Source organism: Giraffa tippelskirchi, chromosome 12 (assembly GCF_054371585.1).
Source record: "Giraffa tippelskirchi isolate mGirTip1 chromosome 12, T2T-mGirTip1v1.2.pri, whole genome shotgun sequence".
Taxonomy (NCBI): domain Eukaryota; kingdom Metazoa; phylum Chordata; class Mammalia; order Artiodactyla; family Giraffidae; genus Giraffa; species Giraffa tippelskirchi.
This window is the reverse complement of record NC_137286.1, coordinates 84,134,828-84,147,858: the sequence shown is the minus strand read 5'-3', so window position 1 is coordinate 84,147,858 and position 13,031 is coordinate 84,134,828. Positions and strand designations below refer to the sequence as shown.

The 13,031-nt window shown below is 40.3% G+C and overlaps 1 protein-coding gene across 10 annotated transcripts in view; it reads right to left on the bottom strand.

Annotated features, from left to right (window-relative positions):
- The window catches only part of AKAP11 (A-kinase anchoring protein 11), a 48,411-nt gene extending 35,920 nt beyond the window's left edge, over window positions 1-12,491 (bottom strand). For 2 of the 10 annotated variants that reach the window (XM_081550844.1, XM_081550850.1), the window contains exons 1-2: window positions 12,324-12,491; window positions 1,489-1,598 (exon numbers count right to left, since the gene is read on the bottom strand). In XM_081550844.1, coding sequence (XP_081406970.1) covers window positions 1,489-1,548 — 60 coding nt within the window. In that variant the 5' untranslated portion in view covers window positions 1,549-1,598; window positions 12,324-12,491. Of the gene's footprint in view, window positions 1-1,488; window positions 1,599-10,837; window positions 10,963-11,763; window positions 12,304-12,323 lie in introns of those variants that run through there. The other 8 variants (XM_081550839.1, XM_081550845.1, XM_081550842.1 and 5 more) reach the window with 6 other exon arrangements.
- Between the last annotated feature and the right edge of the window lie 540 nt (window positions 12,492-13,031).

Here is a 13,031-nt window from a genome sequence, read left to right as displayed (position 1 = left end):
CAACTCTGCAGGCACCTTTTTCTACAACCACTCTATTCCAGTTAGCAGTCAAACCCAAACATTTCTTAGATCGCTGAAGAAATGAATAGCTAAATGAAAAAGCAAGCCTAGCAGCTTTTAAGAACACTAACAATGAGAAGCTGGAAAGAAGATCTGCAGAGGAGACAAGAGCTTCCATAAGAGAGAAGAGAGATAAGGATAAGGAAGCTGTGGTACATATAATATCACAATGGAATATTACTCAGCCATTAAAAAAATACATTTGAATCGGTTCTATTGAGATGGATGAAACTGGAGCCCATTATACAGAGTGAAGTAAGCCAGAAAGAAAAACACCAATACAGTATACTAATGCATATATATGGAATTTGAAAGATGGTAACGATAACCCTATATGCGAGACAGAGTAAGAGACACAGATGCATACAACAGTCTTATGGACTCTGAGGGAGAAGGTGAGGGTGGGACGTTCTGGGACAACAGCATTGAAACATGTATATTATCATATGTGAAACAGAACACCATTCCAGTTTCGATGCATGAGACAAATGCTCAGGGCTGGGGCAATGGGATGACCCAGAGGGATGGGATGGGGAGGGCGGTGGGAGGGGGGTTCAGGATGGGGAACACATGTAAACCCATGGCTGATTCATGTCAATGTATGGCAGAAACCACTACAATATTGTAAAGTAATTAGCCCCCAACTAAAATAAATAAATTTATTTAAAAAAAAAAAAAGAGAGGAGAGAAAAAGCTACAATGCAAGAAGTCAAAGACCACTTATCAAGCAAGGACTTGTCAACAGTGTCATATAATGCAGATGAAGCTAGAAAAAGGGCTGACCAAGACTGCCAACCACCCTCCAGTGTTCATTCTCCCTTTCGTCAAGTGACACCCCCACAGTGTTAGTCAAGAAAAATGTCAAGAATGAAAGGGTAACAAAATCACCACAAGAGAGGAAAAGAGAGAGGGTTCCTCCTCAGACTAGAAACGCAAAAGCATCAACAATCACATTTCATTTGCTCACTCTTTATTTTCCACCCACTCCCTAGCCTAGGGCCAGGCCTACTAGCAGCACTCAAGTTTACATCTGCTGAGTGAATCAGTGAACAGTAATATTTTGAGGTAAAGCTAAAGCTATGTAAGAAAAGTCACACCTGATGCTTATATTGTGAAGAAGAAGAAAGTAAACTACTGAGAAGAAACAGGGAGAGATTTTGATCTTTGGGAAATAAAAGTTTATTGTCTCCATGATTTCATATCACTATTTTCATATATCCCAATCTCTGAATTTTATCATTATTGATTTCAATAATTAAGATTCATTTAAAAACAGTAATATCAATTGCTTCTTGGCCTTTTGGCTGAGATCAAGTATAAAAACAGTAATATCATAACACAGCTGCTTAAAAAGACTTTGACTTCAGAAAAACGATCAACATTTTTATTAAAACTATCACTAAAAGGAATCTAATATAGTGAACTTACTTTTCTGACAGATGCTCTAGTTTTCATGCGATTGTTCCTGAAAGACTGGAAGGTCGCCATAACTATACTGCTGTTGTATGTAACCAATGAAGAGTTAATCCACTAAAGACCTAAAGAAAAAATAGTAAAAGAAACTAATTTATTGATCTGAGCAATTCAGGCAAGCATTTTGTCCTAAAATAACTTCTTCAAATTCAGTCGCTTAGAAAAATGAAAACATAAACAAAAATTCTCAGACATAAAAATGTACTCAACTGTCTAACATGAATATTTGAATATTCATGAAAATTATGAATACTGGCACCTTAATGAGATCAAATTATTACAAAATGTTATTTTTAGGTTCAAAATTATTATATATTCAAAATTACCCATATCTAGTCAGTCTTAGCCCTTTTTAATTACAAATAAGATCTGAAAGCCTTAATAAGAATATTTCAAAAACTTTTAAAAAACCTAAAACATAGAATTTCACAGAAAGAACCTCAACCTTCTTGTCTCCTAAAAGTGACTATTACTACAGCAACCGTGAATGCTCTAGACATTCTTATTTCTTAGGGACAAAGGTTTAATAATATACAAATGAAAATATGAAATCTGTATGTATCAAATAAAATCAGATAAAAACAAGTCCCTTCTACAGGAATCTTAAGAGCATACCAATGACAAGAATTCAAAAACATCTAATTTAAATGATTAATTCCATAGTATTTAAAACACACACACACACACACACACACCCTCCTTGGAAGAAAACGCTAGAGCTATGTTACTTTTTATCAATGCTTTAATGAAATACCTTTGAGAGCTTAAATCAACTTGGGTATTAACCACTGAACACCCACATTTTACCACAGTAACTTGTCCCTTCGTTCAAAATCTATGGGCACCAGATGCTATGAATACAGGTATAGAACGAGGCATATACAGCCCTTCTGGGTCAGAGCCTCACAAGGAAAAGGTTTTATTACTGTAAAGGGCAGGAGTGAGAACTGAATTCTAAGATTGAAGACACGTCTAATCATCTTCAATCAAATTGGTCTGATCAAGAATTACCTAGTTGAGGTTTTCAAGACATTTGGTTGATATTAATTTATCCTATGAAGAGATTTATACACAAAACCAAACTTCAGCCTAGCTCCCCACAGAACTGCAAAAAAACAAAAAGAAACTCTGCCTTACAATGGAGTTCTGATTTTATGTTCTTTTGCTACAAAGATAAAACTCAAGTGTCAGTGCCCGCACACACATGCACCTCACTTCAGGGATTCCTAGATTCTGATTTTTCACAAAGAATTATATTTTTTGTTTATTTTTTATTTCTGGGGGGGGGGCACACTTTCAGGGAGGATATCAGTTCCCAAACAGGGATCGAACCTGTGCCCTCTGCAGTAGTAGCGCAGTCTTAACCACTGACTGCCAGGGAAGTCCTAGAATTTAATTTTTTTAGTCAAAGAATTTCTATTCTGAACTAAAATAAACTTCTATTCTATTCTGGTCTCTTTAAAAATAAAACGTGATTAATGACTGGAATTGAAGCCAAGTTGTCAGAAAGACAAGGAATGTCCAGATAGCACAAGATAAAGAGCAATACACTGGGATGCAGAAAAGTAGCATTTGTACCCACCTTGTGCCTCTCATTAGCTCTGTTCCCTCTAAGCAAACTGCATTAGCTCTGGATCTGTTTCCTCTATGTATATACCTGGGTGTATATGATGTATATTAACCTCAATGTATATTACCCTACTTACTGGACAAGTTTACTGTAAGAATCAAATAGGAATTTATAAGAGGCAATTTAAAAACTATAAAACATAGGTAAAAGAAGAACTAAAATATTTACTTACAGACCAAAATGATTAAGAGGATCAAAATTTTCAAAACAAGATATAAACATAAAGGTTTATGTAACCAAATCAAAGAAATAATCCTTTTCTTCGTCCCAGTCCAAGACACTCTCCCCACCCCACCCCCGAGTTCTCTACAGCTACCAAAAACCCTCCGAGACAAGTGGACTTGCCTCAAGCTTCACATAAAACATATAAAATATTAGAGGCCAACACAAGGATGCCACAACAGTGAAACTCTAACTCAGCTCCCGAGTAAACTGGCACCACCTTTCTGGAGGGCAATTTTGTAATGCATGTCAAAACCCTGAAAACACCCCTACACTCCGACACAGCCACTCCACTTCTGGGAATTCATCACAAGAAAGAATGCCCCTGGAGCAGCCAGGGTTCTAAGGCGAGCTTAGAACACACCAACAGCTGTGCTAAAAGACTTCCTTGCACATATCATGCAATCCTTAGGACCGGCAGAATCCAGTTCTACAGTGAGAAAAACAGAGGCGAGGAAAGTTAACCACTCACCAGGCCCACAGAGTGAGCAGTAGAGGGCTGAGACGCAAATCCAGATCTTCAAACTCCAGCACCCAGGCGCTTACCCTCCTCTCCACAGTGCATAAAGGCCTGAAAAGCTGTTCATCGCACTTTGTAATAGCAGTACAAACCATCCCAGAAGTCAGAAACAGACTGAATGCCCGAGAGTGCCTTCCCACCATGGCATGATGTCAGCCATGGTACACAATGCGCAAGGACAACCAGCATGCAAAGCATCTTTACTTTCTCTGGCCCCCAGTCTTCCCCAAGAGATGGAGTTGCTAAAAGAGATGGGAGACAGCAATTACCTTTGCAGCTGCCGAATAAAGGCAACACGAGCAAAGAGTAACACTGAACTCGATGGCGGTGTCATCAAACATGAAACTGACCCATTACCTCACCAGAGGTGGACGCTGCAACAGGCCAAGCCCCCGAGGCAAGAAGCAGTCACAAGGCCTTTCAGGAAGGCCAGGGGCCTCTGATACAACATCCGTGTCTGACACCGCGTGCTACCCCAGCTCACTAACTGAAATATTCCTGAATGGCAGACCTAAATAGGACACCCTTTTCAAAGCTGAGAACTAAACAATCCAGTATGAACCTACAAAGAATCATTAAAACACACACACACCCACACGAGATACGCTGAAGAAAGCAAAAAAAAAACCCTCCAAACACACTCATGCCACCCAAAACTCACATTATCTATTTTTAGAATTTAAGAAACTAGTTTTAATCCCACATTTACACTCTGCTTCACTCACTGAAGAAAAATACTGAATCCTACTCCATTACTTCCGTGTTTCACTTAAAACATAAGCAAAATATTAACTTTGCAGAGGAAAGAAATCTATCAGAGAATATCAATGAAACAGTCCATAAAAGTGAATCCAGCATGAAATGGTATGACTCATACTTCTGACAAAGCAAAGAAACAAAAATCTCTTTAGAAAAGATACAAAGGCAGATAGAGGGAGAAAGAGTAACAGAGTAGGGTCCCTCACTATCTTTCATAATTACAGAAGATGTACTTTTAAACAGATTTCACAAAGGTGCAAAAATACAGTATTTTTTCCCTGGAACATCTTTATGTTAGGATAATAAGCTTTTCACTGAATGCTTTTTTGTTTTGTGTTCCATTCTGGGTGAATAAACAAGAGTCCTAAACAGGAAATCACCAATGGTTTTTCTCTAGAGTAAAATAAATTAAAGTGAACCTGGATAATGTTTTACTAAGCAGCTCAAAGAAAGTACAGATGGACAAGGCAAACAACTGAAAAGTAAGCTGTTAGAGCTCAGGAAAGCCACAGCATATAAACAACACCATGAAATAAATGAAATCTTCTGAGAAGCAGCAAAAAAGCAGAATGATATTGCTGACACGGAAACAATCAAGAAAGTTTTAAGAAATATCACAAAGGAAAAATAAATACCACAGAATGTAAAAGAAAACAAATGAAAACTAGAAAAACAATTATAAAGAGCACAGAAAACAGGTATTGGACACTTTGAATAAACTGTACCTATTCTTGACCCTACAATTTCACTTCTTAAAATTTATCCTATATACACACTCACACAAAATTCACTAGGACATATGTGAAAGCATATTCACTAAGACCAAAGAGGATGAAAACTAAAAATAACCTAGAAGCCCAACAAGTCACATAAATTATAATAAATTCATATGACTCTGCTGGAAAGAAAGCAATATATACTGACGATAGTCCAGCATGTTCACAATATATTAAGGAAAAAATTAAGCTACAGAACGATGTAAATTGTGTGCTTTCAGTGATTTTTTAAAAAATTATATACATACAAAACTGACACTGCATGCTTCCCTCTTTTTGAGTTTTGAAGACAAAAGTATTTTATTGTATTTGTATTCAAGCACAGTAAGCATTCAAACATCTGCTGAAAAAATAAAAAATTATTTTTAAAGTACAAAGTCGATTTTTAAATGTTGAAATGGATACCTCTACATTTAATGAACTATTTCTGAAAATGTAAGTCTCCAATAATTTCTAATTTTATATTTGGGAACATATTTATAATAAATACTCCAAATACATATTTTGGCCAAATCCCAAATATCCAGTGTTAAAAATAAATATTCTGTTGCGTATAAATACAACTAAATAGGACAAAATATGTGAAACATTAGTTTCAGACACTGTCAGACAAGAGACAACGCAAGACTTGATCTATGCAAGACTATGATCCAAGAGAAATACTTCCAGGTCACAACACAAGAAGACGCATGCCAAGGAGTCTGGCAGTCCCACCAAATTGAAGAAACAGGGGCCAGAGTTTGGGAAGGCCAAGGTGCTTGGAATTTGCAGGGCAGAGTACTGGAGGAAGAGCCCAGAAAGAGTCAGAACTTTATAGATCTGCAAGGTGGGCTTCCTAGGGTCCTTGGACTACTGCTGATATGTGCCGAGTAGCTGAGGATGGAGAAATAATTTCCAGAGAGCAGTAGGCCAAACAGTACCTTGAGCCACACAGGACTTGGAATAAGTCCCACCAACTAGAGTGGGAAAACTCTGCAACATATCAGGCAACAGATGGACTCCTCAGAAGGAAATGTGCCTCAGTTAAGGAACTAAGTCAGCACTGAAGTCTGTTCTGGACTTACCCTAACAAAGATAAAAGTCAAGCCTCAAAACAACCCAATAGATTCCAAATAATCTAGCTGTATACTCCAACTCCAACACTTAAGGAATACAACAAAACTGAGCAAGTAACAGCATAAAATTCAGTGGCTGGCACACAGTCAAAAATTATCAGATATACGGAGGAGAAAAATAAGACCCATAAGCAGGAGAATAAAAGTCACTAAGTGCAGATCCAGAAATGACCTATAATGGAATGCACAGAAAAGATGTTACAACTATATTACAAATGTGTTTCATCCAGTCAAGAAGGGAGAGAAAACAAGATTATGATAAGGAGAGAAACAGAAGATGCAAGAGATTCAAATTGAACTTCTAGAGATGAAAATAAAGTACATCCCACATGCAATTAATAGCAGATTAGACACTGCAAGAGAGAGGCTCAGTTAATTTACAGACACAGCAATAGAAACTACCCAAAATGCTGCACAGAGAAACTTAAAAACAAATGACTCACTGTAAAAGATGAATAACTGGAATCCCAAAAACTGCGGGAACAAGGAGCAATATATGAAGACAAAATGGCTCAGAATGTCCCAAAGTTGATGAAAACCATAAACTGACAGATGTAAGGAAGATTAACAAACCCTAAGGAAAACAAACATGAGGAGGACTTCACCAATACATACCAGAACCAAATTTCTGAAAACGTATGATAAAGAGAAAACTCTTGAAAGCAACCAGAGAGAAAACTACACATTACATACAGAGGAACAAAGGCAACAAATTTATTAGAAACTATGCCAAACCATAAAATAAAACAATGGGTGAACATCTAAAGAGTGTCAACCCAGATACCCATTCCCAAACATCATTCAAAAATTAAGAGAAAATAAATTTATTTGAACTAAAAAAAGCTATGAGAATTCATCACCAACCAACCATCACTATAATCAGTGTTAAAAAAAATTTTTTTTCTACAGGCAAAGAAAAACAATACCACATGCAAATCTGGATCTAAACTAAGCATAACATCTCAAAGGGTCAATATAAGGGTAATATAGAAAATATTTTCTGCTTTTTTAATTCCTTAAAAAATAACTTTAAACTGAAAGTAACAATGAATTATGGGGTTTACAACATACATATAAGTACGATGTGTGACAAAATTACACATAGCATACTGTGTGTTAAGAGCTGAAAAAAATACTGCTCTACACTATACAGGAAGTGATATTGATAAGTTATCTTGTTAACCCCAGAGCAACCATCAAATACAAAGCAAAGTGGTGTGAAGGGGTGCTATCCTCTTTTTGCAGATAAGGAACCCAAGGCTTCAACTTCACAGGATGGTTATAAGGATAGAATTAAGTAATACATTTAAAAACAGTACCTGATGTAGAAAGAACTGAAAAATGTTAAGTTTTTCCTTGGGTACAGTAATGCTGTTTGATTTATAAAATCTAAAAATATCACAGCTATCAGTTACTACTTTGTTGTCTTTCAAAACAATAATCATTCATGTAAAAAGAAATGTGAATGTAATTTGATTATCTACTAAGATATCTGCTTCTCTATAATTTCCCATATATGAACAACAAACACAACTTAAAAAAATACCCTAAAATACTGAGGCTGTGCATTCAATGTGAATACACTTCCTAAAAGGTAGGGTAATAATGTTAACCTTCTGCATAATTCCCACCTACAAGATTATTTTTAACAAAAAAGTATGTTCAAAATTTTAACTCAGGAACACATTTCTCTATGTCAGTGGCATCTGTGATTTCACAGCTCTAAGAATGCTGAAAAGGCACTTAAGCAGCTCGTGCAAATAATAAGGTTCTACCCCAAACTGCCAGCAGCAGGAATGAGTGAACAGATATGCTTTGCAGATGGGCCCAGTGCTCGGCACATATGAAGCATTCTAAAATTCTGTGCAGAACCTATTAACCAACAGAATACACGAGGCATAAAAAAAGAGTGTGAAAGGTAATTTTAAGGTTTCAAGCTTGGGGAGCTGTAAGTGAAGCCAACTAGAGGGTAAGTGGAAGACAGCATTATTTTACGTCAAGATAATACCCAAAGAGCACCTAAAAAATACATTTAGCTGTGGTAGTCAGAGCTAGAGACGCTACTCTAGGAATTATCTGCATATACAGCTTGAAAGCTGACCCTAGAGACTCTGACAAGACAGAAGACAATCATGACAAACAGTTCCCAGGCAGGTAAACGAAGACTACAAATCAGTGGCAGTCAAAGCAAGTGAAGTAGCGATTTAGAAGAATTTAGGTGTCACTTAAGTCAAAAAACAGTTAAGTATGCCGTGGTCACCACTAGACTTAGCCAGGAATGATAGTTTCTTCTTCACATGCTGAAGGAGCCACACCACAGCACCCACACACAGCGTGCCCTCAGTCACACCACATCCCTTACACTCTGCCAGGCAGGCACTGCTTAATTGCTGATAAACAGAATTTATATTTTTCTCAACAGAAGTTGCTGTTTTATACCCATTTTTACATAAGAAAACTGAGGCACAAAACATTTACTTCAGTGGTCCTCCAACCTCTCTGGAACCAGGGTCCAGTCTTGTGGAAGACAATCTTTCCTCAGACTGGCAGGGTTGGGGAGGGGGGGGATGTTTTCAGGATGATTTGAGCACATTATATTTATAGTGCACTTTATTTCTATTATTATTACATCAGCTCCACCTCAGATCATCAGGTATTAGATCTTGGAGGTTGGAGACACCTGATTTACATACACATTTGGCCCTCATACACCTAGAACCTGTCCTGAAGGAGACCATTGCTGAGAGCAAGTTCAGAGGAGTACTAAGGGGAAAATTCTAACTTTAGGAGGTCAGAGTACACCAAAGTACCCACCTTTTCCTGCCTGTTCACACCCCCTTTACTAGAGAACTTGTAGTACCCAGCCTGAAAAAATACAAACTGTGTGACTTTGGGGGGACTTTTGTGTAGCGCACACCTACATCTTCTCCATCTTTCCCCACCCTCAGCCAACAGGACTACAAGTAGGTACCTGACCAACTGGACTATCTATCTCTCCAGAAATTCGGAATTAAGACATGGAGATATCACAAGAGAACCATACTGCAAAATCAAAACATCTTGTGTTGGCACTAAAGCAAACCAAAGTCTCATGCAAACCAAAGGTACGGGGAAGCAGAAACCCAGAACTTGAAAGAAAGACTCAGTCTGAAAGAAGTCGAAACAGACATTACAGAGTAAGAGACATAAAACCCATGTCATGGCTTCCCAGAGAAAAACTGGCTGGGTAACTGCCTGAAGATGTTCTGGTTTCCAGAATGCTGAGCTGAACTTCAGACGCTTCTGTCTGACAAATGCCCTTTTTAAGTAAGTTAATTCAAATGGTTTCTGTTTCTTGCAGCCAAATAATCCTCAAGACATTAAAAGAGGTCAAAGAAAAAACACTGGGTAAGCAGTTACTATGTGCTTCACAGTAACTAAGGTTTTAAAAACTCTTCTGTCGGGGATGAAGAAAAAGAGGCTTTGTAACATCAACGAACAGATCTGCTGGACTCCCAAATACAAACTCTTCACACTGTACCTCTTTTTCACTCAAGTAATATCTAACCTGTTCCAATCCTCTATGCCATTCATCTATTTTTTCCCATGAAACATTCTCTGATTAGTCCAAAAATGTTAACTTTTCTTTGTTCCATTCCAGTCTCTAACCTATACATTTCAAATACCTTTATGCTAGTATTTTATAATAAACTTTAATATATGAAGATGAGTGACAGAATAAAGCCACTTGGATCTGTTTGATTTGTTTCTAAATTGATGAAGTATTTTTCTTTCCTTACTTTACCAGTTTATACACTAACCCTTAACTCAAGCCCAGGCCAGCTTAGTTCTTTTCCTGACCTGTCCCATTACTCATTTCCTCCAAATCACTGATTTTACTACTAAAATTCAGGCCAGAAAAAGAACAGTTTAGTTTACCTAAATAATCATCCTACCCAAAATGACTTCAGTTACAAGTATCTACATCCTAAGCCTGAAAATCTTGCCAAAAAGTGATAAAAACCAGCAAAAAACCTGTTTTTCTATTCCTGAAAATCAGCCTCCCAAGATGAAATGGCAAAGAACTTCTTAAATCTATACAAGTCTCTTTTGCCCATTCTCAAAAAGACACTGCTGAAGTTTTTCATGTTTTCTCCAAGTACAGACAACAGCACAACCTACTCATTACTGGAAATTTCCCTAAGAATAACCTAAAATGTATCATCTGATCTGGTTTGATTTACTTTTCCAGACAGTTAAGTTCCTGGAATTTTTCATTAAAAAAAAAGAAAATCAAATGTACTATCCTTCTTCCAGCCTTGAAAGGCAAAGGAAGACTTCAGCTTCTAGACTTCTCCGAAGAGCTGAAAAGGTAGAGAATTTCTCACGGTGGTTCAGGGTCTTCGGCAGGTCCCATCTCCTAAATAACTGGGAAATATCATTAGCCTGGAGGTAAACCACTATGCCCTTATTAACAGAGCAGCTATGTGGGTACAGATATTCATCACTAGGTACCAGTTCAATTTTGGGAATTTGTTCTGACTGCCCTTTACATTCTCAGATTTCTCACAAACTTCTGTTACAGCCAAGAGTGAAATTCACTGTCAACCTTTGGGTCAGTTCTGCCACAAGGGCCATAAAGAAGTATGCATAATCAGTGTACTACTTGAAAAATATAACTCTGTATTTAAAGAGCTTCATTAAAATGGCACTATCTAAACTGACAGTGATTGTGCTGGGTACTGGGATGCCATTTCCTCTAAAACCATAAATAAGACAATAATAAGACATTAAAATAACTGCTGAGAACCCTAAATTTTCTGAGTACATTTCCTATTTCCAGACATACCAAGATCAGTATCAATCAATATATCATCCCCAGCAAGGTGGAAAGAAGCTAAGGAAAGCTTATGAGTTTTGCAAGGGACTGATGAATTACAAAGCTGAAAAGCGAACCAGAATGGTTAACGCCAGGCTGCAAAAAAGCCATTCGATATGTGTCTCAGCAGTATTTCTCACCCTGAAATTTCCTTAGCATCTTAAGCTAAAACACCTCCAGTTTAACGGGGGTTTCAGTGGAAGGAAACCAGAAAGGCTGTCACCACGTTATACACTGTGGTTCAGATTCTACTGCCATTGTTATTCTGCCAACGTTTTTAACTTTGGTCACACCCACGTATTTTTTTTAATGAGGCAGTTTAAGTGCCTGGAATAAAAGAATAAGTCTACCCAGTCCATTCAGATGAGGGGGTGGTGGCCTGCATCTGAGCCGTTTAACAGCGCTGAAGGTAATCTGAGAGCAGACAAATCCAAGTAGCACGCCGAGGAGCCGCTTGACGCTTCCCGTTTCTGTCACAAGATTTGGGTTGTGCCCGGTTCCAGGGCTCAAAGGGGTCTGACAGAGAAGGATGGCTGTTGGTTCGGGGAACAAAGTGCATCCTCCTTCTCTTCCCGCAAAGGTTTCTGTGCGGGCAGCACGCACGGAGGGGCCCCGGCTCTGAAGACCACCTTGGGGGACGGAAACTAGGCCTGTCACCCAAAGGGCTGCCGCTCCGCCGCCGCCCTCAGACACCGGGAAGACCCTTCCGGAGCCCGAGGACGCCCGTCCCCGTCCCCTCAGGCTCAGGGCCTCGGATTTCCTCCCTGCCCCGCTCCTCCCTCCGCCATGCGAAGACGCAGCCCCCGGCAGCCCCGAAGTCAGAGCCGCGGCTGCGGGCCACTCCGGGCCGCTCCATCCAGCGAGGCCCCACGCGCCGCCGCCGCCGCCCCAGCCAACGGGGGCCGCTCACCACAGAGGGCGGACCCGCGCCAAGGCTCACCTGGGGAGCCGCAGCCTCCGCAGCTCACAGGCATGACACTCGCCCGCAACGACCAGCGGCGCGAGCGGCCAAGGAGGCGGGCGCCCCCCTCCCGCAGCGGCCCCCGGCCCTCCCCCGTCCCCGCTCCGCGGCCGGCCCGCCCCCGGCCTGCCCGCCCGCCCCCGGCTTCCGCCGCCGCAGCTCCAGCCCGCAACACCTCCGAGAGTCCTCACGCCTCCCACTCGCTCTCGCGAGAGGGCGCCCCGCCCCTCGCGAGAAGAACTCCGCGACCAAGCCCGCGCAAAAAGTGGGTGGGCTTTTTAAACGGGAGAGAAGGAACAGGAAAAAACCTTCCCACGTGCTCCGGGGCCGCCAGCCGGATGGCCGCGCGCGTCACGTGACCACGCCCAGCAGCGTTCCCATTGGTCAGAGTCCGTTCGGCCCAGGGGAGCTTTAAACTCGAGGCTGACCTACGAACCTCCCGCAGACGTCTTGCGCGCTTCCTGGTCCGTTACCTGGGAAACCGTTTAACCCTTTCCTCTGGCAAAATATCCAAATCTTGGCTTGCTCTGCGGTTCGGGTGTAAGGCCCTGCCTCCTTTCCTTTGTCCCCGAGGTATTACCGCCGGAGGTCAGCTGGGCTCCTTCTTCGCCCCAGATTAGCTTGTGCTTGTTTCTGATTCCGGGGGCCCCTTCCCAT